This window comes from Pholis gunnellus (assembly GCF_910591455.1).
Source record: "Pholis gunnellus genome assembly, chromosome: 9".
NCBI classification, from domain to species: Eukaryota; Metazoa; Chordata; class Actinopteri; order Perciformes; family Pholidae; genus Pholis; species Pholis gunnellus.
In genome coordinates this window covers 4987741-5012021 of record NC_136535.1, presented here as the reverse complement: position 1 = coordinate 5012021, position 24281 = coordinate 4987741, and the positions used below count along the sequence as shown (strand labels likewise).

The 24281-nt window shown below is 43.3% G+C and overlaps 2 protein-coding genes across 4 annotated transcripts; one reads left to right on the top strand and one right to left on the bottom strand.

The window, feature by feature from the left end:
* Nucleotides 1–769: 769 nt before the first annotated feature.
* ech1 (enoyl CoA hydratase 1, peroxisomal) lies at nucleotides 770–8284 on the top strand. The gene is made up of 10 exons (XM_079166055.1): nucleotides 770–1131; nucleotides 2863–3031; nucleotides 4419–4507; nucleotides 4594–4718; nucleotides 4854–4902; nucleotides 5313–5377; nucleotides 5833–5903; nucleotides 6623–6694; nucleotides 7055–7205; nucleotides 7291–8284. The coding sequence occupies exons 1-10, from the start codon at nucleotides 1095–1097 to the stop codon at nucleotides 7393–7395; spliced, it is 933 nt and encodes a 310-aa protein (XP_079022181.1). The 5' UTR covers nucleotides 770–1094; the 3' UTR covers nucleotides 7396–8284.
* Nucleotides 8285–8341: 57 nt separating this feature from the next.
* On the bottom strand, nucleotides 8342–23922 carry cep295 (centrosomal protein 295). Of its 3 annotated transcripts, none has more exons than XM_079166826.1 (29): nucleotides 23691–23922; nucleotides 22731–22931; nucleotides 22448–22572; nucleotides 22255–22348; nucleotides 21772–21888; nucleotides 21543–21683; nucleotides 20672–20855; nucleotides 20248–20406; nucleotides 19780–20025; nucleotides 18792–18889; nucleotides 18103–18315; nucleotides 17891–17964; nucleotides 16936–17752; nucleotides 16523–16706; nucleotides 16103–16303; nucleotides 15765–15989; nucleotides 15550–15647; nucleotides 14646–14742; nucleotides 13819–14046; nucleotides 13191–13327; nucleotides 12627–13089; nucleotides 11681–11845; nucleotides 10834–11255; nucleotides 10410–10580; nucleotides 10271–10331; nucleotides 9766–10107; nucleotides 8989–9085; nucleotides 8577–8676; nucleotides 8342–8456 (listed from the first exon to the last, which is right to left on the bottom strand). In XM_079166826.1, the coding sequence occupies exons 1-29, from the start codon at nucleotides 23787–23789 to the stop codon at nucleotides 8409–8411; spliced, it is 5607 nt and encodes a 1868-aa protein (XP_079022952.1). In that variant the 5' UTR covers nucleotides 23790–23922; the 3' UTR covers nucleotides 8342–8408. The 3 variants fall into 3 exon arrangements, with proteins under 3 accessions (XP_079022952.1, XP_079022954.1, XP_079022953.1); XM_079166828.1 differs by having other exon boundaries at nucleotides 16532–16706; XM_079166827.1 differs by having other exon boundaries at nucleotides 21772–21885.
* Between the last annotated feature and the right edge of the window lie 359 nt (nucleotides 23923–24281).

Sequence of the window (24281 nt, the reverse complement as noted above, 5' to 3'; positions counted from 1 at the left end):
CGGTTGCATCCCACTATTTATCTGAAAGAAGAAGTAGAAGAAATATGACCTAGTAATTTTAATGAATATTCATGTCTTCGTTATAGGAAGTTGATTAACCTAAACACAATATCCGCTGAGCTGCAGACATCTCTTTCCCAACGCAAGTCTGTGGGAAGAAATCTAAGAATGATTTAGATATAAATTGTACCTTTTGCACAGCTCAACCTGAAACGGTGCCTCATCTTTTTTGGCATTGTCAGTAATCTAAAAAATAATGGGAACATATTTCAAAATGTATTAGCGATGTTTTGTACAAAGAGACGTGTTATTTTTGGATTCTTTACCTATGACAGAAAGTTTCATCTATTGATTATTCTTGCCAAATTCTACATACATAAGTGTAAGTTTACAAGCCAGAGAGTTTTTAATTTTATATTAAAAAAATTTGCTGTACCATTAAAAACAGTAATGGCATTGCCTGTGATATTTATGTCATTAGACGATTAGAATGTCTTTATATAATTTCTTTACGTTTTTCGATTTCATTATTTATGCCTTTATTTCTGTCTAGCTTATCTTATCCTCTGCGGTTGCCTCTCTGACATGTTAGTTTGAATGTATGTATTTTGCCTAAAAATAGGCTTAGAGGTTAAAAGGTTAAAGGTTTGTGAGAAGACGGTTTGAGCCCCACGGTATCACGTGACGAACCCGGAAATTGTAATTCCACGATTGTCCACTACCTATAATCTGCTTCACCGCCCGGCGCTCTTACTGTGGACTTATTTGGGACATACTTCATGTTTGTTTTGGCATACTAAATAGCATGGTGGTATGGGTATTGTAACGCACAGTCGGACACACAAGTAACGGGCATACATTGTGTGGCAGTCGCCGGTGTTCCATTCGGCGCAGGTGTGGCTCTTATGGAACGAGCCCAGTAACTATTATAGACTATATAATACAGGTAACTACTTAGCGTCAGTGTAGCTACATGCTAACGCTAGTTGACGGCACACTGAGCTACAGACACGCAGACAGGAGGAGCAGGTGAAGTGAATTATTGATCCCGGTCTGCTGCAGTTATCACTGAAGAGTCCAACGGTCACAGGGCGATGTTGTCAGTGTTCGTCAGGTCAGCTCTCACCAAATGTAAGTCACAATGTTCTGCTCGTTTGCTGTGTTATCGTGATATTAATGAACATGTGTTGTAATGTCATACAACTTCACAATGTACCTGATATACAGGTCTGTTAGTTTGAACATAAAGTATTATTAAAGTGCGTGAAAAAGCTTCATAGGACTATGTAGGTGAAAGGTCAGCAGCATTCTTGTTTTCATGCAACATGCAAGGTTCATGTCGAGCTCATCTGGGCTCAGTAGTGGAGGTAGTATTCAGATCCTTTAGTAGAAGTACTAACACCTTTTTAAAAATACAAATAAAAGTCCTGCATTGGAAGTAAAGTTACTGTGAGGAACTTTTAACTGGTTATGAAACAGTCTCATTTTATTTGTGATGCCCCTGAATGACCTTCATAAGTACATGAGACCATCAGCAGGAAGGTCGGCTATTTCTATAGTTATTCTTAATTCAGCCCTGCTGGAGGGAAGGGGGGGCACGGGAGAACCAGGACCAGGACCAGGACCAGGACCAGGACCAGGACCAGGACTGTGTGCAGCAGACTGTCAGACTCTGCTGCAGTAAAATGAGGTTTTCTACAGGGAGTCTGGTGCTGTCCACAGGGACCTCCACAATCCATACAAATGGAAGTTCCTTGTAGTAACTTTAAGTAAAAGTATATAAGTATAATCAGGAAAGTGTACATAAAGTTTTAAAAGTAAAAGTACTCTTGCACAAAAACTGTGTGCATTGTGTAAATAGCTTATACACATTAATGAGTCTAGCGGTGCAATTTTGCACATCTTATTGGTGAAAGAAACTACGTGACCTGCATTACATCACATCTATTACTACTATTACTACTATCCACAGCCCAGGATAATAAGTTACTCTACAAACGCATGTGTTTTACATGTGCATACAGACAGACAGACAAAAAGTTTGAAAAATGGTTGTAAGTTTCAAAAAGAAGTTTTTGCACAGAAGTTACCAGAATGGTAACTTCTGTGCATACTGGTATAAAATGTTGGAAAATTGTGAAAACAAAATCACAATTTGCAAAAAGCCTAAGCATACAAATATTAATCACACAACACAAAAAAAGGCATCAAATCTTCATAGATGAGAACCGAGAAGAGATGTTGCTTGAAAATGATCTTAAAGATGTATTGATCATCACAATGGTTGCTGATTAATTTCAAATGGATCGGCTTGACACATGAATCAAGTTGTTTCACCTCTACTTTATTCCACTTTTACCTTTTTGTTTGACCGTTGCCTTCTGATTATTTACCATCTCATCTACTCCCATTTCTCCCGTATGGCGCTTTGCACTTCACTTGTGTCTATTAACAAATACAATAATATGGATCGTTAGATTCTGTGTCAGAATGGTGATTTACTGCAGTGGAAAGAAAAACACCCTGGATTATCTTCATTATTGACTCACTGTTGATTATTCTTTTCTTTAAAGGATTTCTTTACTTGTGAAAACACCAGAAAAAAGCCCAAAACTTCTTTAGTCCAACTAGCAGTACATCAACCTTATGATGTTTAATCAAATACTCATTTAATATGCTGGAAGCAGAATATTTGGTAAAGACAAAGTGATGAATCGATTATAATGATAGCAGGTTAGTTGTGTGATGATCTTCTGATTAGCGTCCTTTGCTCTCTGTATGGATCGCTGAATGTAAGTTGCTGTTTGTCGGCCACAGAGGATTTCAGTCTCATCCTGTGTTGTCGTGTCTCTGTCCTCTCAGACAGGAGGTCCTGGCTGCCCGGTCAGGCTGTGGTCCGGGCCATGTCGTCCTCAGGTGGTGCCGTCTCTCCTTACACCACCCTGGCCATCAGTCACCCGGCAGAGTCCGTCACACACGTAGAGCTGCACCGCCCGGAGAAACGCAACGCCATGAACAGAGCTTTCTGGAGGCAGGAATACGTTTCTATTCATATGCAATCATTTGAGACACCAACAACTAAATGATGATGAGACAATTCATTTTTTTACATATGAAATGAAAAGAAAGACTTCACCCCCAAAATGATGGTTTGTATATTAGTTACTCACCCCGTCTTACCTTGAGTTCTTGAAGTAAACTTACATTTTTCCGCATGATTCAACGGTGAATAAAGAATAGAAAAAAACAGACAAAATACTTGAGGAATTTAAATGTTTTTTTATTCTTCAAGCCGAACATTTTTCTTCAAGAATTCAATGTAACACGGAGTGAGTAATTGATCTACAAATGGTCATTTTGGGACTGAAGTACACCGTTAATGTTTTAATCCGTCTTCAAATAAGCAGTGTTGTACTGATAGACAAGAAGATGTTGGGGCTGGATGTCGGCACTCATCTCCCAATTCAATTGAAAATGCTTTGACATATGAAGAATCGGTTACAACATATAAAATACCCATTTTCCATAAATGTGGGAGCACTTATAAGAATTGATCTCGGTAACTTTAAATGTATTTTTATTCCACAAATAAGAAACACTGTAAACTGTTCTTTTGTCTACAAACTTGCTTAAAGAGAAAATGAATGCCCGAGAGGTTGTCCGGTAGTTGTATTTTGTAATTGGCAAAGTAACACATAACATATTTTAAATAAAAAGGTGCAGATCTCCGCCAGGTGTTTCTGAAATGACCACTGCCGTATTGTGTGAGTGAATAAAGACCCCCCCCCCCCCCCCCGTCATAACACGCACTTCATTCAAATTAAGAAAAGCCGTCGTATAAGACATTTCATACAATGCTGCCAAATCAAAATCTCTCCGTGTAGCAGTGGCCGAGTGGCAGCAATCTCCACAACAGTGTGTGTACTGGTGGTTCCGTTAGCTGTTAGCAGTTAGCAAAACAAACCGCACAGAACAATAAAAGTGAGCCAACTGTCTTCTTCTACTGTGTCTCAGGCTGCAGAGTAGCGGCGGGGGGGTCAGTGATGCACTCAGCTGTGTTTTGAGAAACTGGGTCATCGCAACCACAAGAGGTCATTGAGCACACAGCTGTAACATCACGCAGTCTGATCCTGCAGAATGCGAGATTAGCCGTGGACACACACTCACAAAGAGGCGACCGATCACATGATCCTCCTGGCTGAGAGGATAAAGAGCAGCTAGCCTATAAAATGACTTGAAATAGATTTGAAAGATATTTAATAACTTAACAGAAGGCGACTGAGTTGAGTCAGTGAGCAAATCTCACTGTGAAGGCACAAATTACAGGATATTATTAAAAAGTAAACTACTTTATATCATGATTGAAGTATTTACATAACAGGATATCCAGCCCTGATGGTCCCTGTTGTTGTTTTCAGTGAGATGGTGGACTGCTTTAATGAGATAGCCGGGGACCCGGGCTGCAGAGTGGTGGTGGTCTCTGGAGCTGGGAAGGTCTTCACAGCTGGTGAGCATCTGACCGCTCACATTTCTGTTTAACGACATTATCTCCATGGTAACGTTGTATTTGCACTCTGCTGTGCTGCCGTCCAGGTATCGACCTGATGGACATGGCCGGCGACATACTCAGTCCAGAGGGCGACGACGCGGCCAGAATAGCCTGGAACATGAGAAAAGTAATCGCCAAGTATCAAGAGACGTTCTCCGTCATAGAGAAGGTCAGACCTGAAGAGTGCTGCTCTTCATCTCACTGAGGAGTTATGAGCTCGGACCGCTCACACACATGATTATGTATTTGGATGGACACCATTTAAACTGTTGCATTGTCTGTGTACGTTTTCTTTTTCTTCTAGTGTCCAAAGCCTGTTGTCGTGGCCGTCCACGGAGCCTGTGTTGGGGGAGGTAGGACTTCATCATCATCATCATCATCATCACACCGTCACAGTGTTTCCATGAATTCAGATGTTAAAGACCAGGTATCACAAAGTTCCATTAGTGGGTTAGCTGGCTAGCTTTGTCCTTTACTCTGGTTTTCTGGTGTCAGGTAGCTGCCACACTTTTAAGAAATATATTTTACATTATATAATATACCCATACTATACCGTTTTTATATTTGATATAGTATATTACTGTATATACTATATTACTACCCTTTCACCAAAAAATAGAAATACAAAAATATTACAATTACCCTGTGTGCTGCAGGGATCCTATCAGAGGAGTGTGTGTGTGTGTGTGTGATTTAAACTGGCAGAGAAAAGAGAAGAGAGGCCTCAGTGAGTGTTCACTGTGGATGTTTTGCTCTGCTGCAGGTGTTGATCTGATCACAGCCTGTGACATTCGTCTGTGTACTCAGGACGCCTGGTTCCAGATAAAGGTACATCTACATCTAATTATCATGACGTGCTGAGGAAAAATGGGAAATGACTCTCGGGGAAAACAGAGACCAGTTTGAATTAATTGTATCAACCGTGTGACGGTAAAAGAAAAGGCTTTATATACAGTTATTTAATTAACAATATTTCTTTACTGAGAATTCTGTTATATTTTCGTTTTGGGGCTCCATATAAAACAAACATAAGAATGAATCAGTCGTATTTATCAATCACAACGGTGTCTAGTTATAAGAAAACAAACAATAAGGTGAAGACAGTTTTAAAGAATGTAACAATATAAACATGGATATAGCATTTTCATTCATAAAGCACATAGTTAGTTTTACACAGTGAATACCTGAGTAGATTGTCTCCACACACACCGTAGATGTTCTGATAGGATACTTGTGGATGACGTTACCACAGTCTGTGTCTGCCTTTGTGGTCGTCGTTACAGGAAGTTGATATTGGACTTGCAGCAGACGTTGGAACTCTCCAGAGACTTCCGAAAGTCATCGGCAGCCGCAGGTAAACGGACTATTTTAATTAACATCTTTATCAATATTATCATACATTATCATCTTTTGCTCACTCTTAAAGTCACAGGATATATGTAGAAATACATGTGATGTAGTGTGCAAGGCGACAGAAAGCATCAGTACAATTATGACAAAACAATACAAATAACTGAAAACTTTGTAATGATTTTTCTTGTGAAAGTTTAACGCCGGTACGGACGTGGTGTTTCAATTAGTTGCAAATAAAATAAATGTCCATTGCGGATTTTTGTGACTTTGGTAAATCTGAACTCACCCTTTTTAAAACACTAAAGTCACACTAACACTAAAAGACAAGGGACATTTTAGTGTTTTTCATTTTTTTTATCATTTTATCTTTATTAATGCATATGGCATAAAGTTTGGCATGGTTTTGAGTTTTTTATTTTTAGAAGTTCAACCTCAGCTCCAATAATAATAACATCATTAATAATAGGTATATTATCAACACTGAATCTGTATGTCAAATACACAAAGGAGACACCGACGTCTGGATACGTCTTTCTGTGATCAAACGGAGCCGAGTGGGCTTAAAACACGGCGTCTGATCCAGGAAATGAAGATAACAAAAAGTCTAATGGAAAGACAACATACATAATTAACACCTATTAAGCTACAAATTCACGATTTAGCATTTCCTGTAGTTTTTAAAGTTGCGTATGACGTCCATATTGTTGTCACTTTCTCCAGCCTGGTGAACGAGTTGGCTCTGACCGCCAGGAAGATGTTTGCAGATGAAGCGAAGAGCAGCGGACTAGTCAGGTAAACGCATCCTCTACAGAATAACACCTACATACAGGAGGTGGTTTCTTTTCCTCAGTAGTATTACTGAGGAACGTGTTTGCACCATCATCTCAGTCAGTGAACCAGCTGCATCAACGTTTATTGGTAAATTGATGGAGTCAGCCCCACCAGGGGTGGTGCAGCGTACATGCTGTGTCTCTGTGAGGTGCTGCTTTGAGTTTTGGTTGCTTGTCTTTGTGGATATATTTACCATTCTGACTAGGAGAAATGCTATTTTGGAGATTTTAAATATAGTATATCAATTATACATCATAGAGCAACCATCACCTATTTTAAGCACTTATTTGTTGCACATTTTTCCACACGTTTCCTCTCCAGCCGAGTGTTTGCAGATAAGGAGGCCATGATGGCTGCAGCTCTGGAGATGGCCGGGGAGATCGCTGGCCGCAGCCCCGTAGCCGTGCAGGGCACCAAAGTCAACCTGATCTACTCCAGAGACCACAGTGTGGCCGAGGGACTGGACTACATGGTGAGAACACCGCCTTTATTTTCTCCTCATCACCACAATGCCTGTATATTAGTCAACACTGAGCACCTTGTTTGTCCCTTTCCAGGCTACCTGGAACATGAGCATGCTTCAGACTCAGGATGTGATGAAGTCAGCTCAGGCCTCCATGGAGAAGAAGAGTCCAAAGACGATCGCCTTCTCCAAACTCTAAACTCAAGAGATGCCGTTTTATTCCCTCGCTGTGTCCTCTGTGGGAAAAGGGGGAGTGTGTCTTTCTAAATATGTGGCCATATGAGGATGATCTCATGAGACTTTAAAGGGAGAGTTCACCAGCTTTTATGTGGCTTTCCAATCAGTGCTGATGGTAAATGAAGAAATAAATCCTCCAGTGCGAGCTATAGTGACTCTCCTGCTAAGGAGCCATGTTAGCTGTGCCTACATGTACCAGGATGCATTGCGAGCAGTGATTTTCCATGTCTGACAAAGAAAAATAACTGAACTGGATAAAATACAACATTACACCTTCAGAATTCAAGTTTCTTACACTAAACTAAGACGGGCTTACGTGCTCTGTTCACTCATCCTAATACACCCAATAACATTCTGTACTCTTGTCATTTGTTTACTGTTGGAAAAGTGACATGTGCACATTTTGAGCAGCAGTGCGCCTCACAGCTACCGAAGTTGAGTGTAGAACTCTGTAGTTTTTTCCGTCTACACCAAGTGCATCACTGGGATGAGGAAGAACAGATTTTTGCAACTGCGCCCCCACAGAACAGCCGCAGGCATTTTCCCACTATATACCCAACTCTGATAGGAAGAGACGGTTGATGAGATGATTGGTTTCCAAAGATCTGTATTGTTTAGGTGGGAAAGCCTCTGAAACAACAGGATATTACTTTCCATCACATTTGTGTGAAATCATAACGTTATTTTGAGTATTTCAGTTTGTCCCACAGGTGACAAAACTGAAATATGAGAAGTGACTCTCAGCTTGTCAGTAAAAAAGAAAAGTAGTAACAGCAAGTTTTTCTAATTCTGTAATCGACTTCAAGAATGTTTAATCTTATTAAAGAAACTCATCTGAAAGTTGTGAGTTGGCTGTGATTTAAAATGTGATTAAAATATCAATTCATAAAATAACAGGTGCAAAAAGTGGATTCAAATAACTTAAAAAGGCTTTATTGATAAAACAACTTTACAAATGTATTTACAAAAGTAGAACTAGGACACATTCAAAGTCTGCTTGGCCCGGAGCTTCTGTAAGGTTTTCTGTGAAGAGATTTGTAGAAAGTATTCAGGCAGCGAACAGCAACACTGTGCTCGCAGTTCTGAAGAAGCACATAGTGTTTAAAAACATATTTTCTCAAACGCTCAGAATTCAAGAGTTACCTTGTGGAACTCTTTGGCCTTCAGTCTGTTGGTTGCAGAAGCTTGCTGTCTGCTCCTGATGGCTTTCTGACGCTTCACCTCCTCCAGCTGCTCATACAGTCTGCACAAACAGAGACACGGCGTCGTTTGTTTTTGCAAGTAATCACATATTAGGTTTTCACAGATATATGTAGTCTCATTGTCGGTTGCTGTTTGGAAACACAGCGTTCAAAGTTAAGTCCTCTCCGAGTGGGAGAGAGGGGCAGAGAGCAGGGTCTCTGTAGATACACATTAGTCTATCCATAGTGTTGAGGAAATTGTTGCATATTAATTATACATTTAACCCTTCAAATAAATTGTAAGAGTAGTATAAGCAACATTTACTCCACAGGCTGTGTGTAAAGGTTCAGAGTTGATAACATTGCAGCGGTACCTCAGAGTTCTCTGGTGCATTTCAGAAACATCCCGTTTCCTTTGCTCCGGTGTGCAGCTCTTCACCTCGACCACCTGTTGAACCCTGGGATCCCTCACTGAGGGAACACAGACAAATTAAAGTCTTTACACAGATTACTGCAGACCACTTTACAAAAGGACTTCAGATTAAACGTAAGGGGTAATTTCACTCAAAAAAGCCATCCCAATGATTAACCTTCTAATATGTCACCAGGCCGGGCATGTAGGTGACGGGTGAGGGATTATTAACTTTGATAATGATCCCGTTGAAGTTCATAGAACCCAAATACTTGATTTTGCTCCTTGTAGTATTATTGTCAGTGCACACATGCAAAGGGCTCCTATGGATGGTAAATGGACTGTACTTGTGTTTCTAGTCTTTCCGACCACTCAAAGCACTTTCACACTACTTGTCATCATTCACACACTGATGGCAGGTGCTAAGTGACACCTGCCTATCAGACTAACTCATTCACACACACACACACACCGTAGGCACAGCTACGGGAGCAATTTTGGGGTTAAGTGTCTTGCTCAAGGACACATCGACATGCGACCAGCGGAGCCGGGGATCTTCTGATTGAAGGACGACCCTGCTCTCCACAGTGAAAACATTCTCCATTATTTTCTATGGGTTTCAATGCACTCTCAGGATGCATGTCTGTTTGCCTCCATACAACCTAAGGACTTACTTAAGATAATAGTAAAAAATTATATATATATAATAGAAGTGTGAAATGGAATAAAGTTAAGATACCTGGAGGGAGAAGCTGGGGCTTTTTCTGCTCAATGGAGCCAGATTTCTCAGTGGTTTGATGCGGCTCAGCCTGTCCCCCCTTTGACTTGGTATTAGTCTTATGTTGAGTTTCTGACTTGGTCTTTGCCTTACTGGGGACCGGTTTAGATTCCTTAGCTATAGACGGCTCTCTGGCTTCAGATGGAGCCAAGATCTCAGGTTGAACCTTGGCAAGAGCCCCCTTGGCCTTGATTTCCTCCACCCTGCGGGACGATCTCTGGAGCAGCGCTCTGCGCCTCTGCTGGTGGACCTCCTGCAGGTCTCTGCTGGGACCCCACTGAAACTCCAGGAGCGGCACTGGATCTAGGGACAGGAAGTGTTTCCCAAATTTACAATGTTCTCACTGAAATAAGGATGCTAAAAAAAAAATATATATATATATATATATATATATATATATATATATATATATATATATATATTTTACGACTGTAAGTAACATCTAACGTTCAGACTGTAACTGTACCTGGGTGTGTGTGGTTCTCGTCCTCTGCAGTCCCATCCTGTGACAACGTGGATTCAGACCGCTAGAAGAGACGAGGTTTGTGTTCAGAGATCAGAAAGACTCATGCCTGCTGAAGTCAAAGACATGTGTAGACAGTCACCTCTGTCTCTTGGGCTTGCTGTCCCTCTTCCCTCACTCCGTCAGGATGTTCATCTTCCCACGTTCGCTCTTCCTCAGCGACGGTCGTGTCTTGGTCCTGCAGCGTGGTGTCGGTCAGGCTCACTAGTGTTATCTCCGACTGCTCCAGGATCCCCTTCTCACCGGCAGCTTCCTGGTGGACAGGGAGGGATGACAAGCACGCAACTCAGCCCATGACATTGCACACAGATTCTAAAGAAATAAGGATAACAAGGTTTAACAACATAACAGAAACTGACATTTTCCAAAATAATCTGACCTTCTACTATACAATTAACATCCTGCAGCCGAAGCTCTGACTGGGCAGGTGTTGCCTTTATGGGCACTGCAATAGTCAGTTAATGTCTGAAGGATGATGCTTTAGTGAACAAAAAAACCAATCGTACCAATATCCTATCTGAGAAAGGACAGACGCGGTTTCTGTCTGCTCGAGCTCCCTCTGGCATGTCGTCACACATTGTTAAACGTGACAAGCTCAGAGCTGTTGGCTCCTCGTCCGTCCTCGTGTCGGGAGACAGCACGAGGATGGATTCATGGGGGCGGCAGTGGGAGGTGATGAGCTGGGAGAAGGATTCGTGCGAGGCGGGGGAAGCTGCCGCGCAGCTGGACGGCTCCTCCGCTCTGAGGTGCTCAGGGGACGGCTCGGACTCATCCGTTTCAAACTCCTCGGAAGATGTGGAAACACCGTGTTGCTGGCCCTCAGGGGACGTAGGCACTTCGTGTTCGGGCAGGTGAAAGGTCATGGAGGGGTCTGCCGTTTCGTTGTGGGTGACCTCAGCCAGCAACGGGTGGAATGAGTCTGAAAACACTGAAGATGGAGATAAACATGAACATTAAGCACACCATGTTTCTAACTACGCAAGGCTTTCTAAAAAGTTTAAAGAATGTACTTTGAAAAAAAAAAAAAAAAAAGGTGCTGGGCAGCCACATACGCCTTCTCCTTATCGGGAACAATTGAAAAAGACGCTGCTCATAAAAAAATAAGTAAAACGCTGAACAATAACAGCAAATATGTAAAATAATTAATAGAAATGGCTGAAGTTGCTTAAAAAAATCAGCAGTAGAAGGAACTCATTATACTCTTTTTGCCTCAAGTTTCCGAACTCAAACTTTGACTTGAGCTACAAACAGACTATAATATACATAATGTGCGTGATCGTAATACACCAACAAAAACACACCAGAAGATTGTTTTACAACTCACTGTAACTGCTTGAACATGTTGAACCTCACCTTCAGTCCTCTCTGGGTCCAGGTTCATTGGACGGGTTTGGTTCTGCTCTGGCTGGTGATGTGGATTCACACCAGGGACCGAGGCCCCGTGTGACGAGGCTTCTGGAGGCAACGACGGCACACTGGCTTCAGTAGAGACACCAAGATCCACGTGGGTTCTCTCATCTGCAAAACAGCAGATGAGTTGATGACAAACTACTTTTTTTTTCGTACCAAGAGGAAATGGATGAGCACAGACATACACTGCAAAAAAAAAAGAAGCTACGAATCTCCTGATACAGATGTTTGATTGTGTCCAGTCAGCTGTCTGAGAGGACGACTATATGTCTGAATGGTCTTTCATGCTTTTATCTTGTAGAACGTTCTTTACTGAGATGTTTTGTTTAGTACATAGAGTTCAGTAATGACGGAGGATCACTGAAGACTACATCCAAGTTCAACAGTATTCTCTCCTGTCATGTAACACTGAGGGGACGTCAGCTAAATGGAAGTTTGAATCTGAATACGTGTACATATATGCACACAATCACAGAGTAATCAGATTAAGGAAATAGTTTGATTTAACAGATTTCAACAGATTAGATTTTCTGAAAAGGTTTAATCAGAATGTTATCAATTTAGAATATGTAATTGCGAATCACTATATGTCGTTATACGATTTCATTAAAAGACAATAAATCATATTAAATTATTGCCCAACATTATTATGGGGTCAAAACTATGTCAAATGCAAACAAAACATTTGGTGTCTGAAGTCATTCCGACACCAAATGGTTTTTTTAAATAAAAAAAATGTAAGATTGTTCATTAATTTCTATTTAGCATTAATTGTTTAACAATAAAACATTGCAAAGATGACAAATAGCCATTACAAATAAATATTATGGAAGTCGTCAAGTCAATTGAAAACCTTACAACCCGTTCCAGTTACCCCACACACTCCTACCTGAGCTTCCACTGTGCTGGCCAGCGGACTCATCCAGCTCCGCAACCAGCGGCCTCATCCGGCTCTCCTCCAGACCTCCATCCAGCCACGTGGTCGACTGCTCTGACTCCATCCGACCCGTCAGCTGGCCGGCGTAAAAGTCCTGCCCGCCGCTCAGCCAGTGAGAGCTGGACTGATGGGAGAGTCGACCGATCATCCGACTCAGAGTGGAATCCCATCCGCCGTGATCAAAGCTCACCGAAACCGGCGGGCCTGGCAGCTGACCGATCATGGACGAGTGAGCGGACGGTTGACCGACCAGCTGCTCCATGGCCGAGGCCCTCTGGTCATCGGCGAGACAGGACGACTGGTCCGCCAGCTGGCCGATCAGAGGTCTGAAGGAGTCCTGGTCCTGGTCCTCGGCCAATGACGGGTCCTCTCCTGAGAAGTGATCCGGGATCGGATTGACTGTATTGTGCCAATCCTGTAGGAAAAACAAATCAGTGAATTGGTGGGTATTTTTATTTTTTTTACAGCAAAATATTTATACTGCAAAATAGCTATTGTGGATTGTGAGTCACTGACCAGGCCACTCCTCTGTGCTCCTGTGTCCGAGGGAAGAGCCGTAGAGCTTTCATCCTCCCCGCTCCTCTCCGGGACTCGAACCGAAGCCTGCTGGGAAACCGAAGAGCCGGGTTCCTCCACGAATGAGCCTTCGCTGTCTGCGGACCGACAAGAGAGGAAACAAGACTAACGTGAAGCAGCGTCCTGAGACGAAATAATGATTCATGTGCTATCACTGAGTTTGGCCTGTTCAAACTAAAACAGGTTTGTGGCAATTGAAAAATTCAGATTTGGATGGTCGCTATCCCTTTAACTTATATTGCTCAACCTTAAAAAAACAATTTATAGACTAATCTAAAAATAATCACGCGTTACCCACTAGAAGTGTGTAGCGGTGTCGGGATGTAAACAGATCCTGCCCCCGCTTGTGTTTTCTCTTTTATTTATTTAGCTGTTTATTTCCCCACCAATAAGCAGGGTCTGCTGCCCATTCTCATGTCAAACACAGACACTTTGTCTTGCCCCTCGGCATAAAAAAAAGACAGGAGACACAGCAGGATGAAGTGTGCCTTGGGTTGCTTTCATTCAAATCCAAAAGAAAAAGAAAGAGAGAGCGAGACGATATTCTTGAAATACATTTGTAGCATACCTGTGGTTTTGCCAGCGGCGCCGAGGGAGATGTTAAGCTCCCTCGTGTATCTGTCTATAATGTTCTGGATGCTGCTGTCGTTAAACAGAGAGTCCGCAGCCAGACCGGGACGGCCTGCAGCCAAGCTGTCCTTGATACAGGAGCTTTGAGCGGACGGCGAGGAGGAGATGTCGAGTGAATCTGCTCCTTGTCCGGGTTTTGCAAAATGTCTGAGTGGCGAGGATTTATCTAATGAAGAAGAGGGGGGAGAGAGAGGAAAACAGATTTAGGCTGTCATAGAGTTAGAAACACAACCAGCATGTTGTCTGGATTATAAAGAGAACTTAAAAAAGGGACAGTGGGGTTATACGAGTAAGGCACTTATCCATAGGCAGTGCAGTATACCTACAGTAGAAACAGACAGAGTACCAGCACGGGAGCAAAGCAATGTACTGCTGTGGACTGGACAAACAGCTAAATGTATTTTACAAACCTTAAAAAAAAAAAAAAAAGCTTTTGTGTACACTGTATTTAGAATATTTTCTCCGCTTTACCTCATCGTCAGACGGCCCTGTAGGACGGGGAACTGAAGCCGTTAAGTCCAGCTATGCTTTCTTCAAAGCCACCAGACTCCCTTTGACAAAAACACAGGAACTACTGGTCTACCAGTCTCTCTGTTTCTAGGCGTTTAAAATACGTTTTGCTGCTGCTGCAGTCAACAGCGGTACATTGCCTTGCTCCCGTGTTGGTACTCCTGTCTGTTTCTACTGTAGAATACACTGACTACGGTTAAGTACCTCATACAACCGTTACAAAAACATCCCAACAAGCCACATGCTGTCCCTCACCGGCGTCCACGTTGAGCTCAGGATCGGTGGTGATGTAGCTGCCGGTGGAGATGGTGGTGGAGGAGAGGCAGTCAGAATCTGGAGTCCTATGTGCAGACTGACACGTGCAGACAAAATAAATGTGTTAAAAGGAGATAAAAAAAAGAACGATTTGAGACACACGTACATGCACACAGACTCACTGAGCTCAGTTCAAGTGTAGAAGCCCTCATGAAATGTATTTACATTAAATACACTTTAGGTCCAGGTAAAATTCACATCATCGCTCGGTGTACAGAAACAACACACAACATCTAGACACACACACACACGCACACACGCACACACACACACACGCACACACACACGCGCAAAGACACACAAACACACTGAGCTCAGTTCAAGTGTAGAAGCCCTCATGAAATGTATTTACATTAAATACACTTTAGGTCCAGGTAAAATTCACATCATCGCTCTGTGAACACAAACAACACACAACATCTAGACACACACACACTTACATACACATTCACTCCATAAAAGACAAAGGTTGACACACAAAGTAAAAGCTTCTCAAGCATAATCAGAAGCTGAGGCAGATATGTCTCTAGCATTCAGATTTGGCTATCTTTCATCATCGATCCACAGCACGTGAACCTCAGAGTGTATTAGGAATGCGGTAAACGGAGCGCCTCGGTAGCCGAGTGGTTACAGCGCACGCCGTATAACCGCAACGTCCCAGGTGCGTGACACTGACAGAAATGTCAGGCAGATGCTTTTTCACTGCATTCTGATCAAAACTGTTCCTTCACCTTGTAACTTTCTCATCAGTGTCTGCTGCAAAATGTTTGCCACGAGGTTTATGACTTGAAAGAGAATAAAGAGCCAGTGCCAAGTTGCGTACATCTTCAGCAGGATCGGTTACCTCTGTGGAGGGTCTGTTGCTTGTGACCGCAGGACCAGAGTAGTCGGCTCCTCTCCCAGAGTCAGAGGAAAACGGTGAGGTCATCCTCAGGACTGAATCTGGAAAACAGCGTTCCAACCCGAGAGGAAATGGCTTTATTTTCTGATCAAATACTAAAAATTGTTCCTCCCATCCGTAGTCTTCATCTCATCATTCTTCACCTGTCCTCTACATACCAGACCCTGAGGATTCTGGAGACGTCTCTGCTCCCATCAGCAGCCTCTTTCTCCAGACTCCTCCCGAGCTTGTCCCAGAGCTGGTTGATCGTTCAGCCGTCCGCTGGCCACTGCTGGACCAAGAGGGTGCCTGCGGGGTCCTGTCAGAGGACATGGACGATCCAGAATCCTCCAGCCGATCCCAGCCCAGAGCGGGAGAGGGGACTGTCACACGATCCTCCGGGCCTGTGGGTGGGAAACATCGACAAACCAATCGAATGATAATCACCTCTCAATAGCTTGTCACGTGGCGTGGGCCTGTGATGAAAACAGTCTTGCGTTTCTGGGGCTGAGCTCACCGGCGACTTGGCTGGAGTTGACCGGTGTCTCCACCTCTTGAATGGCACTGAGCTCGTGTTGCTCCGTCATCATCTCCATGGCGCCCAGCCTGACACGGGTCACCGGGGGCTTCGCTGCTCGAGGAGGAGGGGGGAAGAGTCCCGAGGGGAAGACTGGCGCCGGGGCAGGTCCGGCAGGAACGTCGCTCTGACCGATGAGATCTAAATGGAAAATTTTAAAATCATCTTTAATTAAAAACAAGATATGTTTAATGAGTTGGAATTTAATGGAAAATGTGTAAATCCATCCAATAGATTTTGATAATTAATACCTATCAAAACAGAAAGGGACAAATAAATAAATTAAGTGCAAAAATGTTTCCATCCTGCAGTTAAATGGAAAATATGTGAAAAAACAAAACTGTCTGCCGTCTAATTTACCCGTCTCACCACTGTTAGATGGCGGTTGTGAAGGGGAGCCGTCTTTCTCCTTAGGGTCTTCTAAGTGAGCTAAAGTTCCTCCGTTAGACTCCTCTATAGCTCTCAGCAGGGACGCCAGTAATTTGAGGCGGGTCTGACCGATGTCCTCTGAAACCAACACTTCACCAGCAGCTTCTGGAACCAGCTGTGGGTGAGGAAAATGCATCAGGAACGTTGTTTTACCTCACTGAGCTCAGTTCAAGTGTAGAAACCATCACAAAGGGTATTTTATAATAAATACACTTCAGGTTATGGTAATTTCACATCATCGCTCAGTGTAAAAAAAATTATTTTGATTAAATTTGTGTAGAAAAACTGATTTGTCTACTACACTGCAACAAGAACACCAGGGCGGTAAATGTTCCCCGACTTACTTGTTCTTCAGTATGAATCAGAGCCTGCAGCGTCTCTTTTTGCCGCCTCATCTGCTCCATCTCCGCTTCCTGTCTCCGTCGCTGCTCTTCCTGTCTCTGCCGCTCGTCTTCTTGCCGCCTCTGCTGAAGAGCCACAGCCTCCCTCTGCTCCAGCACCCGTCTCTGGACCTCTAACAACTCTCGTCTCTGCCTCTCCATGTCGTCATCGTCCTCCCCGGAGCTCGGGGACCCGGTCCGCAGGGAGCCATGTGGCGTGGGCCCTCGCTCACCCGACGGTGCTCCATCTGTGATGCGCGGGCTTGTGGCTTGGATGGGATCAGAGGCCGGCTGAGGCGAGACGCTGGCTGAATGAGGCGCTGGGAACCGTTTGTAAGACGGTGGCTCGGAGGAGGGTCTCACTCTTTCTGGAAGGTGCTCCGTCACTCTCTCCATTATGTTGTCGGTCAGCCAAGCGGTGACATCCGGTCTCCGGTTCCTCGGATCGCTCGAAAAAGATCCAACTTCATCCGGCAGCACCAGCCTGGAGCCAACACTCACGCCCGGAAGTCGTGAGGGTAGAGCCGACACGTCGGACTCTCCTGTGGGAACCTCCGCAGGGGTTTGCCGTTTGGCGTGGATGTATGCGGGCGCAGCAGGGGTCGTAGGGAGCTGCGGGGGAGCTGGGAGATGAGCAGAATGAGAACTGTGCAGAGGAGGATGAACGAGGCCCAAAGGCACGACGGCCGGCGACGTGGCGGTCATGTTGTAACGTATCCGTAGAGCTCGCTGGTATTCCTCCAGGCGCTGGCGAGCCACCTCCACGGACCTCTGGTGAATCCTAAAAATGAAAATGTGGTCAGAGGAATAAAAGTCAATTTTATCACGGCCTCAAGAGGCTTTCACAATGTATACTTAGATCCTCTGAAGACGTGTGTTACCACAATAAAGTGGCTTAATTTCAGGCTTTAAAACACACCGGGTTTGTTCCAGCAGCCGCTGTTGGTACTCTTTAATCCGTCTGGTGTGTTCTTCACCTGCAGGGGGCACCAGCTGTAGAGTGCAGAGGCAGCAATTATTCCTCATTGAAGTAACTGTACTACACTGACCACACTTTACAAAGGGTATCTTAAAGGAAGTCCCCCAACACCTGTAAAAACTGGAAGTTGACAGGAATATCGAGAGGCCTACCTCAGTGGCTGCACCAGGAGTGAGTGAGGTGACTTCCTGGTCATGGACATGTACTTCTGGTTGGTTGATGGGTTTGTCCTGGGTCACAACAGCCTTCAGGTCTTCTCTCTCCTGCTGGGCCTCGAGCAGCATTTGCTCCAATTTGGCTTTCTGCTCTTCCAGCTCCTGGAGCAAAACCACCTGCTGCTGCTTCTCCCTGTCGAGCTCCTCTTCCTGAAGAAAAACAAAAAAACAAGGTTTAAAAACAGCAAACTTTCACTGGATATTGACCGGATATCCAGTGAAAGTAGAGGGGAATATAAGATTTGAGGCATCAGCTAGCAAGTTGAGACTTTGCAGTTGACCGAATAGTAAAACGCAGTCTTCAGAGGATCACCCTTCTCCGCAGGAATTGCCAGCCAACCCAGATCGTGTGTTCCTCTGCTGGGTGGAGATGCAACGTCCACCAGCCTCCATTATGCTCAACTGCATTTACTTTTACATTTACAGAACCAGATTTTGGATTATTTTAAACAGTGAACACAGACTGACTTCTATCAATATGAGATGTGATCAACTTAAATGTGATCTAACAACTGTCACATGAGGAGAAGCTTTTAAACCTGTCGGATCACCTGCTCCTGCCTACGTGTGCAGAGTTTAGAGGCACTTCCTGCATTGTATCATATTAAATAGGAATCAACATGTACCCGTCTCTTTCGTTCTTCTTCAAACTCTTGGACTCTGCTTGTAAGTACATCAGGAAGTGGAGGATCCGCTGCAGATGACCTCTCCGTTGTCTCCAGCGCTGGGCGAATTAAATAGAAGAAAAACACTAAATGATTATTATCTCACAACAACTTAATACTGTGAATTGTTTGGCTGTAGTGGGATTTATATTTGGAAAACTAAACAGGAGCAGATCTCAAATTTGAGAAGAATGAATGAAAAACCTAAAAGACAAAAACAGGTGCTAGAACTCTGGAGCCCAGTAGTAGACGGCACTTTGAACATAGAATTCAAATTTTAAAATAGTTGAAGTTGAAGTTGAAGTTCAATATTACTCTAGTAGAAGTACAAAAGTATTAGCATCAACACTTTAAAGCAGGCTTCCAACTATAAAAGTAGTGCGACTCATCATACAGAATAAGTTATTTAGTTAATTATTCATGCTTTAATGTTGCAGCTGGTAAAGCTGTGGCTCATTTTAATTACTTTGTATACCGCTGGGTAGTTTAATCTATTATAATACATATGAATGTATTAGTTGATTCTATTTTGTATTATTGGAATCAGCAAAGTAACATAAGTTATTAAAATAAATGTAGTAAAAACTACAATATTTTCCCGCTGAGATAAAGTAGCAGAAAATGGAAATACTTGAGTAAATGTACTTAATTACATTCCACCAATGTTAACATTAATACATTAAATGAAAGTTTTTTTTAATGTATTAGATAAAAAATGTGAGCATAGAGCACATCAAATAAAGCTCGTTTATCAAGACAATTACCTCGTATAATACAAATCACTATTAATTAAGAGCTCGCCCAAATAAATGAGTGTAAATAGGGGAAAAATATAAAAACAATGAAAGAAGAAATCTCAAGTTCTTTAAATATCAAAATAGAATGTTTTCATCACATTGTGCTCGGTCTTCTAGATGCACCTTGCTACAGTTGACAGTGAATGACCTACCTGGCGGTGAGTGGACGGGCTCAGGGAGCTCCGTGGGCAGCGGGAGGCTTTTCTCCTCGCTGGACAGAGAGCCCGTGTCGATGGTCGTGTCCCGCTCGGGGATCTGGTCGGTGACGGCGATCGGTGAATCGGCTGCAGGGCCGCGACTGTCGTGGTCAGTCCACTGGTTCCTCTGGTTCCTCTGGCCCCTGATGCGATCCAGGAGTTTCTTCAAACCCTGTCTGGGAGCAGGTTTGGAGGACTCTGCTGCAAGTACAGAAAAACCTCTGAATGCAGTTCTGGCTGGGTAACCTCCTGGTCTTGTTCAAGATGCTTGTCCTTGACTGGACAATTTACATAATTCTTATCATCTATTGCAGTAAACCAAGATCTATGTATTGATTTTGTGTAAACAGCCTTTTTTAACAATTTGGTAACAACCCTTCAAAATGAATAAATGTTTCATGTGTATCTGGTGCTTCTCCTCACTGTGATCAGATAATTCCAGCTCAGCACCATGTTGTGTTGTTGCTGCTCCTTGTGTGGCGATTCCATCCATTGAGACGTCCAGCTCTTGGTCCTGGCTGCCTGTGGACAGAGCTGGCAGAGGCTCGGGTACCAGCTGGACCACCAGGTCACCTTTGACCCCTGGGATCAGACACAGGCGAGGTTCAACAAGGCTCCAGTATAACTGTACCTGTACGCGGTATCGCCCACCAAAGCACAGAGGCTATTTTGCTGCGCGAATATACAAATAAAGCTCAATGCAATGACGATTTAAGAAACTGTATTAACAAGAGTGACACCTTCTGGCGACATCAGAATGATTCACTGGAATCCGATGACGTAGTTAGTTTTGTGACTATTTGCTACAAAACACATTCAAAGCTAAATACTACTGAACTGTCCTTACTCCTCTCTCCGGTGTACATGTCCTCAAAGGCAAACTCCATCTCCCTCTGGAAGTCCTCCCTCATCTCCTGTCTCTTTAGGAGAGGCTGGAAGATCTGAGCGGGCATCTGGGACACCTGCTGTCTCCTCCTCAGCAGGTCCGTCTGCTGCATGTGCTCCAGTTCAACGAGCAAGCGCTCGCGATCCTGAAGGGGACCATCAAAACCAGATTCAGTTTTTTAAAAAGCGCTCAATTCTGGACCAAGTGGGTCAAATATGTAAGACCCTTTTACGGACAGATTTTGTGGAGGTGTCAAGTGACTGAACCTGTCATGTGGTTTTAACTGAGCAAATTTTTCTTTTCTTTTCTTTCGGGTCTCCCCCTGACATATTTTTCATTGCTCTTGCGTGCACTCTTTACCTCTCCCAAAATGATCAAAGTTACCAACTTTCAAAATCTGTCGACGGCAGAACATATAAAGTATGATTGCCCCTGTGCTGATGTATGTTTTGCAATTTCAATTACAGCTCCAAAAAAAAAGAAGAAAAAAAAGAAAAGAATCCCACACTTAATATTTACAGCCTAAACAATTCTTGCACTCTGATGCAAGACTACTGAACATGTTTATGGGGAAATGTTTTATCATAGTATCGACTCATTTTCTTAGGATGAACTGCACGTGGACTTTGGATGACAAACGTGTCAACACAGTAATATACACCACTACAAGCTGTACATGAAGCGGTTTGTCTTCTTCCTGTGGTGAATGCTATTGTCCTGCTGCCGGTCAACCGTGTTTGCAAAAGTTAGGCTAAGTTACATGAGAGCAAATAATCTCTCTGATACACATTTTGGTGTGTATCTGCTCATTTCAGTAACCGGTAAGTTGTACCTGGACGAGATGTTCCCTCCTCAGAGCCTCCTTCCCTCTAAGGCGAGCCTTCTCGAGCTGCTCCTCTCTCCTCCCCTTTTCCTCCCTCTGTAAGTCCTGCAGTCTCCTCACCTCCAGCTCAGCTCCCTGGTGGGCATTAGGCTGTAGGCACATGCACAGATTAGACAACTCTTGACAGGAGGGAGGACAAGCAAACCATGGGGTTAAGTGCAATAATCGGAGGTATCACCTGCTTCGTGTCGGCCTCTCTGTCCACTGTGCCCTCAGGCATGTGGTAATGCGTGGTGGCGAAGGCACTCACGTCAGATTTCTTCACTACACACGGCTTCTTGGAATCGATGCTCTGCTGGAACAAGAGAAGCCGATGTTACCTCGACTCCTTCCAGAACCTAAACTGTGCAACTTGAACAGTTTGTGTTTTTACTATGTAAACGGGACAGGACAGATTGGTAGCAATGCTTAGTTGTGTGTTGGGAGGATGGAGAGAGAGATATCAAGCCTGATCCAAAACATACGTGATAAGTGAACAGGTATTATGAAGTCACCTGACACATTTCTGTACTGAATCACTTTGCCCAAACTTAATTCTGTGACATCCATACTCCAATTTGGCACATTAATTATTACTGTGACGTCTAAAAGTCAGCCAGCAAGTCCAGCTGGCTTGTCGGGTCAACGGGAAAATAGTAACATTATCATCACCGATCGGCACCTGAATGGGGTTGGGGAGAGGCGGTGGGAGGCTGGCCACTTTTGCTGATCTTTCCTTTTCTGCGTGTAGCGCCTTCTTCCTGGCATTGATGGGTCTACAGACAAGCAAATGAACAGACTTAATGTTCAGTCAGTGCTGACTAAATCCCGACATGTAAACGTCTTTTGGGTAAAAGTTTGTGAAGGCTGCGTACCGGTTTTGCCTCTCGTCATCTTGAAGCCTCTGTGATTTAAGCTCCTTCAGGGCTTCCCGATAACGCTCCTCTGCTTTCACGTGATTTTCCTCCTTCCTCTGAGCTATGGCTTCCAAGTCAGGTTCCTTGTGCAGATAAATGAAAATTAAACAAAAATTAAATGATTGAGAGTCTTTCCCTTATTGTGAGGTTGTTATATTGTGTTGTTCTGTTCACATTTTGGTTTCAGCCGTTCTGTGGTCGGGTGTTAATCTCTCTTTCGGTGTCTCCAAATTCATCTTACGTTTTCTTTTGCACTCCTGTGTCCCTGACCGACAAGCTGGAGGCTCTCCTGGTAGAGCGTCTGCAGTGCGTGGAGTTTCTCCCTCTGCTGTCGCTTCCAGTCCTCCCTCAGCTGCTGCTCCAGCTGCTCCAGCTCACGTTGCCGTCTCTGCTCAACCTCTCGGCGGATCTGCAGCGAGATGCACCTATGCTGCTCCCGCACCTGGAAGTCAATGCACAAAGATATATATATATATACATACATACTCAGTCTTAAAAAAATAGACGATTTTGAAATCTACGCAGAGGGGTGTCATTTTATAAAGGTAAGTCAAAAACGGCAAACGTATTTTAGAAAGTCTGTCTTAAATGAGTCCAACATATTGAACCAGGACAAAGCTGTTTCATCACAGCAGCCTCAGTCAAGCCTGCTTTAAGAACTAGTGAAGATAATGGTAGGACAAATCTGTGATGTTCACTGCCACAGAATGCATGTTGCAACATATCACAGCACAAATGACCTACACCAGTACCAGAACCATAACAGAAGAGAACTTCTGGCAAACTGTAATCCACTCACATATTATACATTTGAATTGATCTTTTGATCTCTTTTTACGGTCAGATTTCTGTATTTCTGTTTCTTTCTTCTTCTTTTTTTGTGCTAAGTGACATATGAAGAGAGAACATATGCTTATGATTCTGATATATACACAAACATACAAATAAAGCTGGTTATAATTCAGATTTTTAGTTATGTACTGTGGGTTTCTCTGTCAGTAACCACTACGGGTGTTTACATTGTTTTCTATTTTATTAGCCTGGCTTAAGTCATAGGCAATTTTTATTAATGAAACATCCTTCCCATTATACAGTAAGAAGCTGTATTCATGCAGAAATCGTGGACATGAAGTGAAGCAGAAAGCAGAGACATCACTGAAATTAACTTGTTCGGTTAGTAACACCACTAACATTAGCTTACCTGCTGTATTCGTAATTTTCTCCTCCGTTCATGTTCCTCTCGTATTATCCGAGCTTCTTCGTTCGGACTGAGTCTTAATTTGGCCACTTTTCGCTTCATTTTCCTCAAATATTGCTAGTGGCCATTTTACCAAAAGCAGGTAATGTTAGCAGCTCCGTTAGCAGTGCTAACGCTAGTTAATATTGGCTCGTTAGATGTAGCTTCATTGTGCTGTAGGATTCACTACCATGGACATCCTGGTTTAGCTAAATCGTTAAACGTATTCGAATATATTATGGGAATGGTGACGTTACCGAACAAAGACGAAATCAACCTCATGAGTTTTGTTTATGAACAGAAATCCATGCCAACCTGACAAAAAAACAAAACGTGAACGGTTTTGTCCCCTACGTCATATCCGGTGGTTTAAACTGCCCGCCGTCCCGTTCCGTGATGATAACAATTCCCCTTGTTTCTTACCATTGACTAAACATAGTTCCTACCCATATTATGTGGGTTTAAAATAAATAGTCCTGGCTATATTGTATTAAACAAAAAAATGTTTTATATTTTCAAATCAAAACGAAATTAAAGTAAATAACATGAAGCACC

What these genes read in the sequence shown, in the direction of transcription:
- cep295 (XM_079166826.1), bottom strand. Translation starts at nt 23,789, where the DNA reads ATGAAGCGAAAAGTGGCCAAATTAAGACTCAGTCCGAACGAAGAAGCT. An exon ending in ATCTAACAGTGGTGAGACGG is followed by an intron (nt 16,304 to 16,522) that starts GTAAATTAGACG and finishes TTTTCCATTTAG; the next exon opens with ATCTCATCGGTCAGAGCGAC. An exon ending in CGCCGCTGGCAAAACCACAG is followed by an intron (nt 13,328 to 13,818) that starts GTATGCTACAAA and finishes GTCGGTCCGCAG; the next exon opens with ACAGCGAAGGCTCATTCGTG.
- ech1 (XM_079166055.1), top strand. Translation starts at nt 1,095, where the DNA reads ATGTTGTCAGTGTTCGTCAGGTCAGCTCTCACCAAAT. An exon ending in ATGAACAGAGCTTTCTGGAG is followed by an intron (nt 3,032 to 4,418) that starts GCAGGAATACGT and finishes TGTTGTTTTCAG; the next exon opens with TGAGATGGTGGACTGCTTTA. An exon ending in CGGAGCCTGTGTTGGGGGAG is followed by an intron (nt 4,903 to 5,312) that starts GTAGGACTTCAT and finishes GCTCTGCTGCAG; the next exon opens with GTGTTGATCTGATCACAGCC.